At 41.2% G+C, this 20,103-nt stretch overlaps 1 protein-coding gene across 4 annotated transcripts in view; it reads right to left on the reverse strand.

The window, feature by feature from the left end:
- Positions 1 to 20,103, reverse strand: part of unm_hu7910 (un-named hu7910) — a 71,632-nt gene that overhangs the window by 12,933 nt on the left and 38,596 nt on the right. For 3 of the 4 annotated variants that reach the window (XM_079259769.1, XM_079259761.1, XM_079259767.1), the window contains 15 exons: positions 18,761 to 18,811; positions 16,582 to 16,614; positions 16,249 to 16,284; positions 14,781 to 14,825; positions 13,277 to 13,306; positions 13,167 to 13,199; positions 10,887 to 10,922; positions 8,984 to 9,031; positions 8,312 to 8,380; positions 3,819 to 3,857; positions 3,645 to 3,730; positions 3,465 to 3,551; positions 2,293 to 2,443; positions 256 to 392; positions 72 to 170 (listed from right to left, as the gene is read on the reverse strand). In XM_079259769.1, coding sequence (XP_079115895.1) covers positions 72 to 170; positions 256 to 392; positions 2,293 to 2,443; positions 3,465 to 3,551; positions 3,645 to 3,730; positions 3,819 to 3,857; positions 8,312 to 8,380; positions 8,984 to 9,031; positions 10,887 to 10,922; positions 13,167 to 13,199; positions 13,277 to 13,306; positions 14,781 to 14,825; positions 16,249 to 16,284; positions 16,582 to 16,614; positions 18,761 to 18,811 — 980 coding nt within the window. The remainder of the gene's footprint in view (positions 1 to 71; positions 171 to 255; positions 393 to 2,292; positions 2,444 to 3,464; positions 3,552 to 3,644; positions 3,731 to 3,818; positions 3,858 to 8,311; positions 8,381 to 8,983; positions 9,032 to 10,886; positions 10,923 to 13,166; positions 13,200 to 13,276; positions 13,307 to 14,780; positions 14,826 to 16,248; positions 16,285 to 16,581; positions 16,615 to 18,760; positions 18,812 to 20,103) is intronic. The other variant, XM_079259768.1, reaches the window with a different exon arrangement.

The following is a 20,103-nucleotide window of genomic DNA, read 5'->3' on the forward strand; positions in this document are numbered from 1 at the left end:
CGAGCTGCTTTTCTGAATCATCAGCTGATGGCTTTACAGCGACACGCTAACACAAACGTGTGTGTGCTTACCTTCAGGTATGGGATGCTCTCGGCAATCTTGTTTTCTGACTTCAGGATGAAGCCGTAGTGAACTTTAGCAAAGCCGTTGCCAGGGGCAACCGCCAGGACCTAGAGGGCGGAGCGTAGAGGTGAGAGAGAGCCAATCAGCAGAGCAGCTCTGAGTATCAGACTGACTGCAGTTATCATTACGCACCTCCTCATAGACTTTCTTGGCACCCTTGTTGTCACCTAGCAACAGGTGGGCGACGCCCAGGTCGTTCTTCAGACCGACGTCTTCTGGGAAGTACTGAACGAGCCTCTCCAGCGTCGCCAGAGACCCTCGCATCCGACCTGAGAGACGGGAGGAAACATCAGGCGGCATCAGACATCCGAACCTGGAACTGGGGTCGATTCCTGGTGGGAACCAGGTGACGTGAATGTGGAGGAAGATGAGCGCTGGCTTCTGTCACCACGTCAAAGTTTTCACACTGAAAGTGTGTAACATGTATCCAGCAGCTGCGGTGGGGGGGGTGGGGGGGGGGTGTGTGTGTGACAGCTGCATGTGCAGACCGGATGACGACACATCAGCTGGCTGTGACCGAGTCCAAAGGTTTTCAGGGTCCAGAATTTCTGCGTGTCGCTACAAACAACGCCGTCTGCACATTTATATGGAAGGCCGGTTGCGCCAAAAATGTGCGTCAAAATGTCTTCAAAATGCGCGTACTGATCGCGTCGAGAACGCGCTCAGAACCCGTTGAGAACAGGTTCTGAGCGCCTTAAGGTGTTCTGAAAGGTAATCTCTACACCTTCTGAGCGCCTTCTGAGCGCCTTCAGAACGCCTTGACATCTATTGGTTGAGGACTATGGGTGAAGCCATTTCATTAAAGGGGTGCTATGATGGTGTTTGGAGTTTTCTGAGCTTTCTACAGTGTTACAGTGTTGAATTCTCATCAGACATGTGAACGGCACTGTTTTTTTTATCACCTAAACGCATGTTTGAGTTTGAGTTCCAGCAGTCTCTCCGTTTGGTTTCCATGGCGACGAAAGACGCGTCGTTTTAGAGATTTTTTTCTACTCTAAAACGACGGTAACCAATCATCGAAGGTTCGGTGATTGGTTACCTTCTACTGGTTAAAAAGGGCATGTACAAATACATCAGGCGGGTGGAAAACGTGGGATAAAGTTATTTCCAACGATGGCTGGTGAGTTTACCAAAGAGAGACATCCTGATGCATTCCTTGCTGTGGGTTGCTGTTTTCCACTTCGTTTTCAGGCTCTGATTCAGGTTCCAACATGTAGGGCTGCATGCTATGTGTTGACATTGTGTTTTGTTTTTTTATTGAGTTCATATCAGCCTAATCCTTCTGTTTATGAGATGTTACAATGACGGTGAAAGCAGGTGCGGTGCGCGCTCCCGATGTAGTGCAGTGGCGGGAGGCGGGGCTTAATGTGGAAGAGTCTCAATCCACTCGTTTTGCCCGCAGGCTGATCTGACAGCCTACAGAGAGAGTCGGTCTGAAGTAAATAAAGCCATTTGTGACGATAACTCGATCAATCCAAGCCCTTCTGGTCTCAGAAATAAAAATAAATTAGCCTGAAATGAACATAATAGTTCCACTTTAAGAATAGCGGAGGCTGCAGGCTGCCTCACCCTCAGTTGTTGGTTGTCACCAGTGGGTTTTATTAGTAAGCTATTAGAATATTTATTATTGTTAATATGGTTGCATTTCATCCGTAGTTTTTATAATTAAATGGAAATAAAAAAAAACAAGGTTTGTTATTTGGGGTGGAAGGCATATTTTACTTTAAGCCATATTTCTTTTGTTTGCTCTGGTGATTGCCTGTAATATATTTCAGGAGAGAATTATGATAAGACTGCAGAAATTTGTCAGACTAGTAGACATGAAAGCTGCCTTTTAAGTGATCAACTAGCAAGGTCTTGACAGAATCTCTGTCTTCAAAAAGTTTGTGTTGTCCTTTCAAAACGAAAAGAAAAAGCCTATATGTGCAGCCATTTTGGACCTACCTACTGTACACTGTCAGAAACTTATTTGAATTTCCCTTTCTGAGCGCGTTCTCAACGCGATCGGTACGCACATTTTGAAGATGTTTTGACGCACGTTTTTGGCGCAACCGGCCTTCCATACATATACAGCATGCTGGCCAGCGTGTGTGTTTCATAATGCGCTGTATAAATGAATTGGATGTGCTTTTATCTAACTGGTTTCTCTGGTGTGTAGCTGTGTGTTACCCAGGAACTGCTGCCTCTCTGCTCGTCTCTTCAGTGCGACTCTAAGGAGGTCAGAGGTCACGTCGGGAAGTTCTGCTGCTTCTCTGTAGGTGTTGATGGCTCTCTGCAGCATGTCGTTGCTACGCAGCTTCTCCGCCATGTCGTCCTCGGCCTACACACACACACACACACACACACACACACACACACGTATATTACTGCTGCCGTAATATCCACACAGTGTGCGCTCCCTATGTGGTGGCGGTGTGTAGTACCCAGTATAAAGTACTAGAAATCAAGACTATGAATGAAGTTACTTAAAAAGAAGTTGAAGTGTTCTTAAAGTGCCCCACTTAAGTAGAAGTACTAAAGTATTCAACATTTTTTGTTTACTCAAGTACTGAAAGTAAAAGTAGTTTATTGTGTTGTGTAGTTATTTCAGACAACGTTAAACTTTGTATATCTTTTAGCTGGACATTCAGAAATCGTTTTACTGGAGCAGTAGTACATAAACAGGAACATACATGAAAAAACACTTCTAAAGTGTGTTTATTCCCCTCCATAGCTTTTTCCCCTTCTTAAACCAGTATGTATACTTTAAATGTTTCTTTTCTGATGTAAAGACGTCTCTTTTCATCCATAACTTATGACAACTAAAGGCAAGTTGGCCACTTATAAGCTAGTTCTTCTGTGAAAACTAAAGAAATTAGTATTGTTGATTCACACAAACACTTTTATACGACTATGTTACTTACTTATAAAGCACAAGAAATGTTATGTTGCTGCTAACTTGCTGCTGCTTCACTCCTGCTCAGCAAAGTTACCAGAGATCCCTTTGTTAGACGAAAGAGGTCCCACTCTTTATTTTTTTAACTGGCATGAAACTAAAACTCATGCACTTGCGTACAGAGATTGTCTATAGCGACAGATTGCTACTCTAACAAGTGTCATAGATTGAAACAAATTACCATCGTATTTTTCTTTTCTTTTTTGCTGTTGTAACGAATAACGACGCAAGACAATAAAAATGTATCAGAGTAAAAATATCTGAGTGATCCAAAATATGTAGTGGAGTAAAAGTGGAAGTAGGAGAGAAAAAAATAATTCAATAATTTCAATAAGTAGAGATACCACATTTTACTACTAAAGTACAGTAGTTAAGTAGTTCTACTTCGTTACATCTATGGTAGTACCTGTGCTTTCCCGTAGCGAGCACGGGGACTCTGTGGAAACTGCTGCACCAGCGTCTCAAATGCTTTTAGAGCCTCCTCCACCCTTCCCTGATAACAAAATAAACAACAAATAAGAGATTAAAAGAAGAAGAAACATCAGAGCATCCGGAAGACGTCACAACCACAAATACATAAGTTTACCTTCTTTCGAAGCTTCTCTGCTGCGTCTATTTCTGTTTTAAGGGTTTTATCAAACTTATTCAATAGTTTAGGCTTCTTCTTGTTGGCTGAAGGGAGACAGAGATGGAGAGAAGACCAGATGAACGAAGGGCTGGAAGTTGTTTATTTGTCTGAACCAGTTTATTTGTTTTTTACCTTTTTCTTTCGGCTTCTCTTCCTGTTGCTTTGTTGCTTCTGTAGTGCATGAAGGGAAGCAGAGATCAGCGTTACAGAGCAGAAACAGAGACGGTGAAGCTGTTCAGGTTTCTTTCAAATAGTTTTAGATTAATGACATGAAAATCAAACGGGATTTTATCAGTCAGTTTCCAGACTGACGCGTCAACTTTCTGACTCTAAGATTTTTAATAAGATTTACAGGATTTGCTATAAATACATGTCAACAAACTATGGAGGAAAGAAATATTAGAAGTCATTTACACATAGCAACATAGACACAATCTATAGTCTGCAAACAAACAGAATACGACTAAATGTCTTGTGTGGAAAGAGTTGAAATAAAATCAAAAGTATCAAAATAACTAAAAACTAACTATGTAAATTAATTTTAAAAAACCAGAGAAAATGTTCGGGGGAAAATATAAAACCTAAGAAAAAACACAAAAACAAAAGGTTTAAAAAAGAATAAAAGCAGAAAAGTTAAATGCAGAAAAAAAAACAAAAAAAAACAACAATTAATTGGAGAAATAAAAGTAAAAAAAAGAAAGATAAAAAAAGATAAATAAAGAACCACAGAAGAAGAATGACAGCTCAAAGTGTAAAGAGCATAAATCCAATATGAAAGGGTCATGTATGATTTGTTTTTATTCATGTGGTGTTGTTTTTTTTAAAAACTATTTCTATTAACGTTAACTTGAGTAGAATTTACTTATAAAAAAATGTTTGTATATTTGTGGAAAGAAAAAAAGAAAATGGCATTTTCCTAAATTTCATATTTAAAAAAGAAAAAAATGGAAAATTACAACATAAACATTAGAAAAAAATTGAACCAAAATAGAAGATAAAAAGAAAAAAAGATAGAATGTTGAAGCAGAAAAGAAATAAAAAGAGAAAATATTTATAAGCCATTAGATTTGAATATTTTTCCATCGATCTGTTTTCATATTGCATTTCATTTTTCCACTTTGCTCCGTGATGCTTCTCGTTTTCTGACCTCTCATTTCTCAGACCATCAGGGTTTGAATCATTACATGAAATGTTTGTGAAGATGATTAATCTAACTGACCGAAAGCTCCTGATATAACGACCAATAAAACAATGCAGCCAGCAACGTTTCCCTCATCAGGACTCATGTTTGTAGCAAACATCCTGATCTGTGTTTCTGCACATAAATGACTTGTTATGAACAACCTGCAGCGATAAAAACACGTAAACACACGTCAGTTTTCACATGTTGAGCCAACAAATAAACAAAATATAATATTTGGCTCGTTTAGCAGGTCTGAGTAATAATGAAGATGTTCCTCAGCTGAAAAAAACTTAATACGAATGCTTATAAAGTCTTTACATTAAATGTTTGATCATTATATCAATGAATGAAAATTTATTTAGTTTCTGCCCCGAGAGAGTATTGATTAGATTTAAATCAGGGTCCAGATATCATATGAGATGAAGGCTGTAACACAATCTCTTCCATTCATATCACATTTCTCGCAAATGACTTTCAGAGCACAAATAAATCGCTGTTGTTATGTGTTTTTGTGACGCTTTGATTTGCCCAGCTTGCCTTCACATCTGACAAAACGCGTTTACGTCTGAGGAAATGCGTATACGTCTAAAAAAGCACGTATACGTCTGACAAAGCGGGTATACGTCTGACAAAACGTGCATACATCTAGCAAAACGCGTCTACGTCTGACAAAGCGGGTATACGTCTGACAAAACGTGCATACATCTAGCAAAACGCATATACGTCTGACAAAGCGCGTATACGTCTGACAAAGCGCGTATACGTCTGACAAAACGCGTATACGTCTGACAAAGCGCGTATACGTCTGACAAAGCGCGTATACGTCTGACAAAGCGCGTATACGTCTGACAAAGCGCGTATACGTCTGACAAAACGTGCATACGTCTAACAAAACGCGTATACGTCTGACAAAGGGCGTATACGTCTGACAAAGGGCGTATACGTCTGACAAAGCGCGTATACGTCTGACAAAGCGCGTATACGTCTGACAAAGCGCGTATACGTCTGACAAAGCGCGTATACGTCTGACAAAGCGCGTATACGTCTGACAAAACGTGCATACATCTAACAAAACGCGTCTACGTCTGACAAAGCGCGTATTCGTCTGACAAAACGTGCATACATCTAACAAAACGCGTCTACGTCTGACAAAGCGCGTATTCGTCTGACAAAACGTGCATACATCTAACAAAACGCGTCTACGTCTGACAAAGCGCGTATTTGTCTGACAAAACGCGCATACATCTAACAAAACGCGTCTACGTCTGACAAAGCGCGTATACGTCTGACAAAGCGCGTATACGTCTGACAAAGCGCGTATACGTCTGACAAAACGTGCATACATCTAACAAAACGCGTCTACGTCTGACAAAGCGCGCATTCGTCTGACAGAACGCGTCTACGTCTGAAAAAGCGCGTCTACGTCTGACAAAGCGCGTCTACGTCTGACAAAGCGCGTATACGTCTGACAAAGCGCGTATACGTCTGACAAAGCGCGTATACGTCTGACAAAGCGCGTATACGTCTGACAAAACGTGCATACATCTAACAAAACGCGTCTACGTCTGACAAAGCGCGCATTCGTCTGACAGAACGTGCATACATCTAACAAAACGCGTCTACGTCTGAAAAAGCGCGTATACGTCTGACAAAGCGCGTATACGTCTGACAAAGCGCGTATACGTCTGACAAAGCGCGCATTCGTCTGACAGAACGTGCATACATCTAACAAAACGCGTCTACGTCTGAAAAAGCGCGTATACGTCTGACAAAGCGCGTATACGTCTGACAAAGCGCGTATTCATCTGACAGAACGTGCATACATCTAACAAAACGCGTCTACGTCTGAGAAAGCGCGTATAAGTCTGACAAAGCACGTATAAGTCTGACAAAGCGCGTATACGTCTGACAAAGCGCGTATACGTCTGACAAAGCGCGTATACGTCTGACAAAGCGCGCATACGTCTGACAAAGCGCGCATACGTCTGACAAAGCGCGTATACGTCTGACAAAGCGCGTATAGGTCTGACAAAGCGCATATAGGTCTGACAAAGCGCGTATTCGTCTGACAGAACGTGCATACATCTAACAAAACGCGTCTACGTCTGACAAAGCGCGTATACATCTGACAAAGCGCGTATACGTCTGACAAAGCGCGTATACGTTTGACAAAGCGCGTATACGTCTGACAAAACGCGTATACGTCTGACAAAACGCGTATACGTCTGACAAAGCGCGTATACGTCTGACAAAGCGCGTATACGTTTGACAAAACGCGTATACGTCTAACAAAGCGCGTATACATTTGACAAAGCGCGTATACGTCTGACAAAGCGCGTATACGTCTGACAAAGCATGTATACATCTGACAAAGCGCGTATACGTCTGACAAAGCGCGTATACGTCTGACAAAGCGCGTATAGGTCTGACAAAGCGCATATAGGTCTGACAAAGCGCGTATTCGTCTGACAGAACGTGCATACATCTAACAAAACGCGTCTACGTCTGACAAAGCGCGTATACGTCTGACAAAGCGCGTATACGTCTGACAAAGCGCGTATACGTTTGACAAAACGCGTATACGTCTAACAAAGCGCGTATACATTTGACAAAGCGCGTATACGTCTGACAAAACGCGTATACGTCTGACAAAACGCGTATACATCTGACAAAGCACGTATACGTCTGACAAAGCGCGTATACGTCTGACAAAGCATGTATACATCTGACAAAGCACGTATTCGTCTGACAAAACGTGCATACATCTATCAAAACGCGTCTATATCTGACAAAGCTGGTATACGTCTGACAAAGCGCGTATATGTCTGACAAAGCACGTATACGTCTGACACAATGCGTACATGTTTGACAAAACGCGTATACGTTTAACAAAACGCGTATACGTCTGACAAAACGTGTATACGTCTGACAAAACGCGTATACATCTGACAAAGCGCGTATACGTCTGACAAAGCATGTATACATCTGACAAAGCACGTATTCGTCTGACAAAACGTGCATACATCTATCAAAACGCGTCTATATCTGACAAAGCTGGTATACGTCTGACAAAGCGCGTATATGTCTGACAAAGCACGTATACGTCTGACACAATGCGTACATGTTTGACAAAACGCGTATACGTTTAACAAAACGCGTATACGTCTGACAAAACGTGTATACGTCTGACAAAACGCGTATACATCTGACAAAATGCGTGTACGTCTGACAAAACGCGTATACGTCTGACAAAACGAGCATACATCTGACAAAACGCGTATACGTCTGACAAAACGAGTATACATCTGACAAAACGCGTATACGTCTGACAAAACGAGTATACATCTGACAAAACGCGTATGAGCAACTACTGTTCTCAAACAACAATTTTCATCTCACAAAAGTTCCAGCATGTCCAGCTGTGACAACATCTGGCTCTCACCGTCAGCTTCCTGACCGTCATCTTGCTGTAGTTCCGGTTCTGCTGCTGCTTCTGGAGACTTCTCTGCTTCTGTGATTAAAACACATGTAAAGTTCAATACCTATGTGGTTCTATAAACATGATCAGATCAGCCTTATCAGTTTCTGATAACCTAAAGTTACTAAAAAAAAAAAAGTTTCCTGACTTTACATTCAGATCCCTGAAAACATGCAGGAACCATCTGGATGCAGACAGAGAGGGAAACTGACAGTTTGTACTTCAGCTGCAGCGAGTTGAGACAACACCATGATCTTCATACTTTATATAAACCTTTAAACAGCCTGTCTGTAATTTTCCTTCTGTTCAATATGGAATTATTGATAATGTTTATTCCTTATCTTATAATATGGGGGGATATGAGAGGAGCGAGCTGGGTGGGTTGTGTGAACTGAATAATTCTATATCATGATTGCTTCGTGTTTAGAGTTAGTCTTTAGTGTATTGTTTATAATTTGTCACAATCTATTGTTTATATTATGGGTGTAATATTGTTGTTTGTGATTTGTGTTGTTGGTGCCCCTCGCAAACATGATGTCACATCTCAAGGAACATTTCCAGGAATAAAATGTCCAGAAATACCAATAAACACACACGTAAACATGTCTAGATGTCTGAACAGAGCTGATACTTCACCTGCTTCCTGCGTCAGCTTGGAGCTTGTCAGGTATCGTCCAGACTCCACTGCAGAGACAAACACAGCAAAATGACTGCTAACCAATGTTTTCCTTTACCTTCCAGTGGTCTAATCCAACCTCTGTTGGTACATTTACCAAACTCACAGGATGATTTTTATAAGCATTAAATATGCCTGGTGTAACTTCTGTGGAAAATAACCAAAGAAATCCACTAAAACAGTTGTTTACTTATTAAGGACAAACAGAAATAAACTACAGTAAACAAAAATAAATGAATATAATTGGATGTTTATATTTGATTTGCCAAGGCTGCATGGCAGCGTTAACACTGTTCCTTCACAGCAAGAAGGTTGCTTGTTTGATCCTAGGGTTTGGGGGGCTTGAACGGTGGTCTTTCTGTGTGGAGTTTGCATGTTCTCCTCATGCAAGTGCCGTTTCTCTCTGGGTACTCCGGCTTCCTCCCACCTTCCAGACATGCATGTTAAGTGAACTGGTTACTCTAAATTGTCCCTAAGAGTGTGTGTGTGTGTGTGTGTGTGTGTGGTTGTTTGTCTCCCTGCGTTGCCCTGTGATGTACTGGTGACCTGTCCAGGGTTTACCTGCCTCTCACCCAGTGATTACTGGATAGGCTCCACCAACCCTAAACTGGACTAAGCAGTGAAGAAAATGGATGGAAAACATGTACAGATCATAGACTGTATATAGAAATGGACGGAGCCTATGTGACGTCACCCGTAGGTTTCTGAGGAGCTGAATTGAAGCTCGGTGGGCGGTTCATACCGTCGCCATCTTGGCACAGGCATGCGCGTCGTTTCCCCCGGAAAATACAAATATGGGCAAAAAGGTGGAGCTGAGAGGGGGGCTGTGAGCGTCATGGTGGATGATTGACATTGAGCGAACTCCGAGTTTTCTGTAGCTAAGAGCTAACTGAGCAGGTAAGCAGGCTAAAGCTAAGTCACGTTGTTAACCGGCGAAAAACTGCGTTTTTTTTAACGTTCTTCTGACTTGAAGCAGGAGATTGGGTACCTGTCAATCAAAAGGACACGCCCCTAAATTAAATTAATTTTAAACGGGGGAGTTAGAAAAAAAATTCACTCCCCCCCACAGTTGTCATGAAGGAGAACCTGACCTATTAAACCTAAAATGGATTTTTGAACCAGGCTGTAAACATGTTTATTTCTGCTGTGAAGTTGGTCTTTTTAACATGGAGGTCTATGGGGATTTGCTCTGTTTTGGAGCCCCTAGTGGATGAAGGGGGAAGTGCAGTTTTATGCACTTCTGCATAGGCTTCACTTTTTACCACCGAAGGCTCCGTCTATCTTTCATATACGGTCTATGATACAGATACATGTAGCATTGTGGCCATGAAGGAGTTTGAAGAGTCTTGAGCGTTATAAACACTTAGTTTGGTGAATGGGGGATTAAAACAGGGGATGAACAGGTCAGGTCATCTGTGCTGCTTTGCAGAGTCAGCTTTGACAAAGCCTGCTGTATCTCTGTCTCAAAGCTAAACACAGACTCATCTGCATGCAGAGTACAGCAGAGAGGACCAAGCTGGGGTGACATGAGGACAGTATGACGCAGGGTAGGGGTGTTTCTTTCAGCATGTAGCTTCCTGTGAGCGGCTGAAGTAGACTCCAATAAAGGCAGAAGTCGAGTATAAACCACTTCTACTCCAACCAGTTTGCTCTTATCAAGGCAAATTACCATAATAACGTTCCATACATTAAAACCTATGTTTGTTTACATTCCAGCATCATGTTGGGATTACAGCTTGACCCTTACATGTCAGGCAGTATTTAACGCTAATAAAGTGTAAACCTGAGGAAGATTACAAGTCTAAGTCCTCACTGCTGGACAAGAATCCCCCTCACAAAGTAAAGAGACATCATTAAACTCACCTTCACTCTCCTCCGGCTGTGGCTCTTCCACCAGAACTACAACATGAAACACAGAAGACGTCAACAACCAGTGTTTACTGTCCACGTTACAACATAAAACCTTCTACAAATGTCTGAACAACCGAACGGCACGAGCTCTGCTGCCGGCGGAGGTCTTCACCACAAAGCTGGACTTGCTCTTCGCTTTTCTGTTCTACGACGCTGGTTCACCTCCTACCAGGTGAAATCACCATGGTAACTCGCACTGAACGGAAACCTGCTCCGGATAAGAGATCAACGACTATATAAGTACCATCTCCTGACCAATCAGCGCTTTTAGAAAATGAAAAATCATTCTGTTGACGTTGATACGTAGATCCTGAGCGGTTAGGAGAGGAAGAGGTTTTACGGACAGATGCTGTCTTATGACGAAGAAATAAAGTCTTGATGACCGCTCTGATTTTGTTTTTGGTCTGTCCTTGTTCCTAAGTCTGTTTTCCTCCACAAGGGTTGCATCTGAAATAAGGAGGTTAATAATAATGTCAATAAGGTCGGACGTGCTGCTTGCCAACAGGAAGGCCAGACCAACGCTTGGGGCCCCAAAGCAGAAGGCCAATAGACTTTTAATCAAGACAGAGCAGTGACCATCTGCAGAGTTTGCAGTGTCCGACCGCCACAGATCTCCCTAAAGGGGCCCCTCCTCCACCTCTCAGTCTTTCCGCCAGTAGCGTTGGATCTGATGTAAACAAACTGGAACAAGCGGGTTTATAAAAATGAGAAGTTTTCTATCTGACACTGATAAAAGAACAGGAAGAGTAAAGAAGAGACTGACAAAGAAGTGCAGACTATCCAGAAGACAATTCAGCTCAGAGTAGCTCAGCATGTCCTCCTGACAACGACATGGAGGCTGAAAATACCAACAGATAACTTGGATATGATCAAATATGAGGCAGGGTAGACCCGGGACAGGTCACCAGTTCCTCACAGGACATATCAGTCATATCAGCCTTTAGTTTAGTTACAAGAAAATAGTAAATAATGAAGTAAAAGTCAGTAGAAGAAGTAAAAGTTTAACAAGTTGTTATCGCTGTTATAAGTATACAGTATAATAAGATCAAGGAGCACTGGTTGGAGGGGTCCCCTCTGAAGTTTTGCTTGGTGCCCCCAGAGACCCACAAGGCAGAACTGCTGAACTATGAATTTAATGGACACACAGCTACTAGTGAGGAATCACTGTTCCAACATAAAACAAACCCACACAGGCGTCTGTGGCATGATGATGTGATCAGAAAGACGTCCCTTCATTTAGTCCAGTAAAGTTATATTAACTAAATGAAGAAAAAATGAAGCCTTAAAGGATTCAGCGTTCTGCCAGCGTTCCTTCCCTGGCTGTTGCTGTGGCAACGGTGATGCTTTTGCCCTGGATGATGTGCTTACATTCTCGGTATTCTGAAAGAATAATTGTCTGTGGTGAAGTTGCCGCTTTTACGAATGGCCAGACGCTGCAAACTCCACCCCTGGTTGATGTGAGCACAAGATGATGAACATGGGAGAACCCTGGTTGGACTACCCAGCTGATAACCAGCTTGGTAGGATTGCAAATGTCTGGGTAAGTCAACCCAGGTGGTGGAGAGTATGCTGATCCCACCTCGGGAGTCTGTTGTTCAGCATAAAGCAGTCATAATGTTCTGCATCTGACTGGAAACAGAGGCTCCAGTATCAATCATCAGTTTTAGCTCAATATGCAGGAGACTGTGTGAAGGCAAACACGTCAATCAGCACGCTGGAGAACTTCAGTATGGAGGACATGATCACATGATCATGGAGAGTAGATGTACATGAACTCACTGCCTGCCAAACATCTTTTTGCACTTCACGTTGTCAGTATACAGGAAGCCAATTTGTGTGAAAACGCCTCCAAAATGCGCTCTCCGAGGGCGTACTCAACATGCTGTGAATGTGCTCCAACGTCCAGTCAAATCGCCCCCCCCACACTCTGCAGTCCCAACACATGATGCTCCTAAAGGCAACAATGTCTGGCAGCCAATGAGTTAAACATTCAAAGGGTTCATTTACTTTTAGTCAAGCTTTAAGTCAGGATTCACAGCAGCTTAAAGAGATGAAGACGCCTGATATTAAACTATTATATGAAACTTAATTTGCTGTAGAAACTTAATAACACGTCAATGAAAACATGGAAATAAAACACTTGCTTTGCTCATTCGCAAACATTATTTACTCAAGAAGAACAATCGATTATTAATACTGCTAACATGTATGTTTACACGTAAAGTATCTCACCTCCAGTGGTGTCGATTGTGCTGGTTTCTTCCTCTAACAAGGAGACAAACACAGCAGAGCAGGTTATTATGAGAAGGATGGACGAATGACAGAAGATACAGTGAACTGACCGTAAGGATGAGCACTGTCCCGAGGATCATCTGGTGATGACAAACACACAAAGATGTTCTGTTATTGATCCTCTAGCAAAGGAGGGACACATTAGAAGGACAAAAAAACTAAAAGATCTTTTTAAAAAGTCCAGTTGATTGGGTTTATAAAGCAGATTATATGTTTCAGAGTTTCACAAAAAGGAAGAGAAATAATACTGGTTAGTCTGGTTTTTATTTCCAGACCAAGTAATCCAACTTCTTATGAAACGGGACATTCTGATTTCCCATCATGTATTGCATGCAACATTAATGCTTTCATTTACTTACAATTATAGAAATACAGTAATAAATAAGGAAAAAAAATAAAGACTGAAACAAACTGATCACAATAAAAATGGCAATAAATTCATAATAAATAAATAAAAATATTTTATAAATACATAAATAAAAATAAATGAAAAATAAATTAACAAAATGAAAATAAATTAAAGTAAAAAATAACAACGATTTTGCCTTTATGCCTTTTGTCAATTTTGTGACTAATTACAGTAATAAATAAGGAAAGAAAATAAAGACTGAAACAAACTGATAAAAAGGGCAATAAATTAATAATATATAAATAAATAAAAATATTTTATAAATACAAAAATAAAAATAAATATAGAGAAAAACAATTTTGCCTTCATGTCTCTTCTCAATTTTGTGACAAAATACAGTAATAAATAAGGAAAAAATAAAGACTGAAACAAACTGATCACAATAAAATGGCAATAAACTGATAATATATAAATAAACAGAAATATTACGTAAATGAAAAATAAATTGACAAAATAAAAAGAAGTTTAATAAAAAAACCCAGACCAAATTATGTTTGTTGCAATTTTGTGACAACAGGCATGAAGGAGCAAACTGTTTTTAAAATAACCTTTTTTAAAATTCAATAAAAAGTCAATTTTCCAAAAAATTGTTTTATAAAACTATAAACAGAGTAAGAATGACGCCCAGGCTTTATGCAGCGGAGATGCCAGAGGAGGGGGGCTGTGACATGAGGATAAACCAGCTGGGGGGCCTCTAGACTCATTCATGACCCGACTAATGACGAGACTGCTGCTAAAAGCTGGATCAGAACCAGCGGCTTGTGGCCTTTATGTCAGCATTTGCTTTATGCAACAGAACAAGCTGTGGACTTGTAATCTAATACCTTATCTCACCTTCATCGCCTAACTGAACCCATTTCCCACATCTGACGTGTGCAGCTTCATATAACATGGCATCACATGATCACACAGTCACATGACTGATAAGCTACAGCTGATCATTGCCTGCAGGTTCGCTAAACTCTGCGACACCGACCAGGTCACATATAAGTCTGTTACTTAGTTAATGTCAAACCTACGGTATGGATCCATCCCAGCTGACTTCTCTGTTCTCTCAATCATCATCATCATCATCATCATCACTATGAGCAACACGGCCAACTCAAAGTCCTGATGACATAAAATAACAACCAAGTTTCACTGACCTGGAACAAAGTCGTCTTCGACCGGTGGAGGTAGAGGAACAGCGGCTGGGGAGAAACAGTACCATTCAGTAACTAAACACACACACACACACACACACACACACACACACACACACACAGCCGCTAACTGCTCGCAGCGGGAGATGAGGAAGACTTTATGTCACAAACTGTTTCTGTAAACGGAGCATCTCACTGTTTTCGGCTGTTGCGGCTGCTTGTGTGAGAAAAGTTCAGACTCTGAAGCAAAAATGTAAGGAGGACTAAAACTGACTAAATAAGGACAAAAATAAATAAAAACATTAATATAAATAAATAATAATATAAATTATATATGCTATAATAAATGCATAAAATGTGAAAACTATAATCCTGATTACATTCTATTTATTCCTCGTATTTACTCAATATTTTGTCACTAATTTTTGTTTCATTTATTTAATTTGTCCTTGACATTTTTCTGTCCTTTCTTATGTGTGTATTTATAGATCTAAGTCTGATAAATAAATTTAATTGAATTTAATTTTATTTCTATTTAATTTGACTAAATCTATTTTCCATTTATCATGTCTAATATGTGTTACACTGCAGAGTCCAAAAACGAGGGAAGGTTGTTATGTGACTATAAATAAAACAATCTGTAACAGTTTGTTTTATGATCTGTATCACAGCTACCTAAACGGAAGGGATGTTTTATCTACTTTCAGTTCCCGTTTTTATATCTTTTCATCCCGATCAATCAAGAGTTGGACGCTGACTATGCCTTTAAGTTTAAATGCAATCAGACTGTGTAAAAATAGAGATACTGTCAATACGTCCTAATGGCAAAATAAAGAGACATGAATTTATATAAAAGCTACTGTTAACTAAATATAGAAATAAACAGAGACAAATGGAAAAAATATAAATGAAGATAAAAAAAGAAAGAAATCAATTAGCATAAGTAAACTAACCCAATGGCTGCCAAAGACATTTGCTACAACAATAGCTAACAGCCAATAAGATGATTATGAATAAATTCATAAAGTTAAACTGAATTAAAAAAAAAAAAACAGAATTATTGAAGTTTAATTTGAAGTTTTGGATATTGAAAGGCAGAAATATTAATATAACCAAGATTTTATGAATGAACTTTTAATTACAGTCTGTTTTTCCTGCTGCATATGTTTATTTTTGAGCCATTTCTGTACTTCTTTATTTCATTTTATTAATTTTAATGTGTTGACATATCTTCTGTAGATGACATATTCTGTATATAAAGACCTGTAAAATATATCTGTTGTATTTGTGATTGTATTTGCTGACATGTTCAGAAGCCACAGGTGTGAGACATTGTGCAAACACAGAGAAGGGCAGAGATATCTGTGGTGTTAGAGAGCGAGTGGTAGAAGTTCAACATGCCGACAGCTTCGTATCCAAACAACAGGCGGGTGAACGCATGCAGCAGCCGCTCAGCCGCAGTGAAACCAACCTTGGATTTCAGACTCCACGTCTTGAGATCCAGACACTGAATCAGACACACAGAGGCCACAACGTTACTGTCGTCACGACAACAGCTGCTCATACAGGTGTCAGGCAGCAGGTGAAGTGTGCATTCAGGAAAGCTGCTCTGGGTACAAAACTGCTCGGATACTGTGTGGATCATCACACGGCACAGCCAGACAATCCAAACCAGGAGGAAAAACAAGCTTTTATTCAACCGTTAAAGGCGGTTTTAATGTGGAGACCATTAAAACTGAGAAAAGATGAATGATCTAGTTTACTGACTGCGTTGGGGTTAGTGATCATGTGACAAACTCCTTACCGTGGTCATCTGGGATGGACGTGGCGCCGCTCTCTAAAAGAAACAGACAGTTTAAACATAAACAGTCCAGTTTCCTGCTTTCAATTGCTTTATTGATTAACATTAATATTTAATGCTGCAGCACAATATATTATATATATTATATATATAACTATATTGTTATTAATTATAAATATAAGTTGTTTATTATGTTTAATTTTATGCATTCAGTTCAGAGGCAGGTTAGAGTACTGGCTTGAGTAGAATCAGAAGGGAAGGATAAAATGGGGGAAAACTCGGGTTTGTTTTTGTGTGTGTGCGTAGGTGATGTATGCGTCGAAAACGCTTAAAACGGTGAACGGTCGACGCTGGTCACTAAACTGCCACTTTTGTGTCCGACGCCCAAAACGCTCCCAACACTCCTGCCGCGTCTGTGTGTCTGGAGCGAGCGGCAAACGCGGCGGAAAAGAGAGGAGGGAGGCGGCGCTTTCCTTCCGATCAGTTTGAATGATGGCGGATTCAGTAGAGATATGGCATGGTTTCATTTAATAAATAAAGCTGGAGGACGTTGTCATAGGGCAGTAATAGTCAGTGTTTAATGCAACAAGAGCCGCACTCAGCAGAGAGCCGTCGATGCCCTCAAACAAAGCATTGCTAGGCAATGTATCCTGTTACGTTGCCAAATCAGTAACATTCAGCTTTTTAGCAAGGAATGGTTATCCTAAATATTCCACGGAGTAATCACATCTCAGCCCCGAGTCTGGGTTCACCACAGGAATCCTCCAGGAGCTGCGAGCTGATCGCTCTGATTGGTTGACACCCCGCGTCGCACGGCTAAAGTTCAGCTTTATCCATCTCTTTATCCAACGCGTTCTTTCTTAAATTTTCGGCGCGTTCCGCGCGGAACGCCAACACCCAAAACTATCAAAACGCGACGCGAGAAAGCTCGACGCCCCCTTGCCGCGCCTCTCCATCGACTTTACATGGAAACCTGCTACTCTTGACACTCAAAACGCGTTTGGTCTGAACACACCGTTAAGACTTTTAAAATAGGTGTTTATGACTTGTTTAAATGGAACACCAAAACTCATTAAGCTCATTTCCAGAGCTGTCCCTGTCGAGCGGCGTCCTGCGGCTGAAAAACTGCGCTTTACTACTTTCTAAACCGGGACGCGACCAGACGTTTCGCTTCATGGTATAATAAGGAACTGGCTGTTTCGAACACGCAACGTCGCTGATTCAGCTAAGATTAAGCTAAGATTAAAAGAGAGAAGGGGACAAAACAAGAGCCTCAGTAAGATCATCTTTTGCTGGCTGAGAGAGCTAACAGGTCAGGTAGGATGCAAGATGGATGCTGAAGTAGCCGTCGATAGGGGGCGCGTGACGGGAAAATGCCAAAAGTTCTGTAGTGTGTTTACACTTGAGTTTACAATTGAACTTAGTTCTTTTACACACTGCTTCTGTATTTTGGTTCAGTTTTGTTACATAGACACAGTGGAAATGGCTAAATACACAGGATTTCTGCTCCTGCAAACGTTACCTCCTTCAGCTTTCCACCACCAGATGGGGGCAGAAGTCGAGAAATATTCCTGAAATAAAGTTGCCTCTTGTTTCAGTTTTTCTTGTTGGTCTTTGCCCTGAAGCAGTAAATACTTTGGTAACTTTTAGTGGAGCGAGTTAACTGAGGAAAACTTAAAAATACAGACCATCCCCACAAGCAAACTACTTTACATTTGTGCTTGTGAAGGTGAAATTTCTGGCACTTTGTTGTGCTGTCAGCTGTCATCTGGCCTTTCCAGATGAAGCCAACCTTCAGCCAATCGGCTGAAGGTCTCTGTGCGTCAACTGTATGTCTGTTTATGATGTTGCAAACAAAGAGTGTGAGCAGCAGTGTGTCTCTGCATCAGGCCACGTCGGACTGGTGGTCCTGCTGCCAGTGTGAAAGTGAAGCCGGGTGGAGCTGTGTGGATGTGAGGTGTTGGGTGAAGCTGTTGGTCAGGTTTTTGTTACCAGTTTGTGTTGTGTAAAGTGGGACTAGGATCACCATTACCAGACACACCCACAAGTCTGAAGTCACACGTGGTTTTCTCAAGTATCAGGTCAGTGCTGGCTCAATTGTTTTTGGGCGACAACACAGCAGCTCCCACAGAATGAGTGTGTGTGTGTGTGTGTGTGTGTGTGTGTGTGTGTGTGTGCGTACCGGTTTTCTCAAGTGAATCTTCTACATTCAGCTTCTTTGCTTCTTTCAACCCTGTTTAGAGCCAAAAAAATTAAATGACTTTAAAAGAAAGGAAAAAAAAGCATGCAAAACTCAACACCAACATTATTATTTGACCATCTTTGAGGACTTTTTACTGACATGATACACTGCTAGAGCCCACCAACACCCTGAGCACAGCTAAATGTTTGGGCCTGAACATGATTAGAAAAAACAAATCAAAAACAGTTTTCATTTACATTTTATTGCAGTTTGTGAGTCCACTGGAAATGTTTTTCACTTCAGGCTTTCCCCATGTTAACCACGCCCACCTCAAATGTCCAACCAATCACACGATACTTCTCAGAGGGACAGGAGAAAAAGTTCTGCTCGGCTGATGCGTTGAGAACAAGCGGCAACCTGCGGTGGTTAAAAGTGAAGCCTATGCGGAAGTGCATAAAACTGCAGTTCCCCCTTCATCCACTAGGGGCTGCAAAACAGAGCAAATCCCCAAAGACTCCCATGTTAAAAAGACCAACTTCACAGCAGAAATAAACATGTTTACAGCCTGGTTCAAAAATCCATTTTAGGTTTAATAGGTCAGGTTTACCTTCATGACAACTGTAGGGGGTGTAAATTTTTTTCTAACTCGCCCGTTTAAAAGTAATTTAATCTCAAAATCTGGCATATTTAGGGGCGTGTCATTTTGATTGACAGGTACCCGATCTCCCGCTTGAAGGCAGACGAACGTAGAACAACCGCGGTTTTAAGCCGGTTAACAACGTGACTTAGCTTTAGCCCGCTTACCTTCATTAGCTGGTTAGCTCCTGTTATCTCCGGGTTAGGTCGGTTAGCTTTTAGCTACAGGAGTTCGCTCGATGTCAATCATCCACCAAGATGCTTACAGCCTCCCTCTCAGCTCTGCCCTTATTTGTATTTTCCACGCCAGACGACACGCATGCCTCTGCCAAGACTGCGATGGTAGGAATCGGCCACTGAGTTTCAATTCAGCTCTTCAGAAAACTACGGCTGACGTCACGGAGGCTCCGCCCATAATTTTATATACAGTCTATGGTCGAGAACAAGCAGCAAGGTGTCCCCAACCATGTCCGCCAGAACACATTGACATTCTTTGTTCTCATGGCTAAAAAAAAACCCCCAAAGCCCTTGCTACTTGGGAACTTAACTCTTCCTCTGCTGATCCGCATTTACAGAGCAAACATCTTACAGTTCTGCCTACAAACTATTGCAAATGATTTATGAGATCAGCCTGCACAGTTTATTTCCATCAAACTCAATCTATGAAGGGTTAACATGATGCCTGTTGCTTCGTTTCTCTTTGTCTA

This window comes from Telmatherina bonti (assembly GCF_933228915.1).
Source record: "Telmatherina bonti genome assembly, chromosome: 20".
NCBI lineage: Eukaryota > Metazoa > Chordata > Actinopteri > Atheriniformes > Telmatherinidae > Telmatherina > Telmatherina bonti.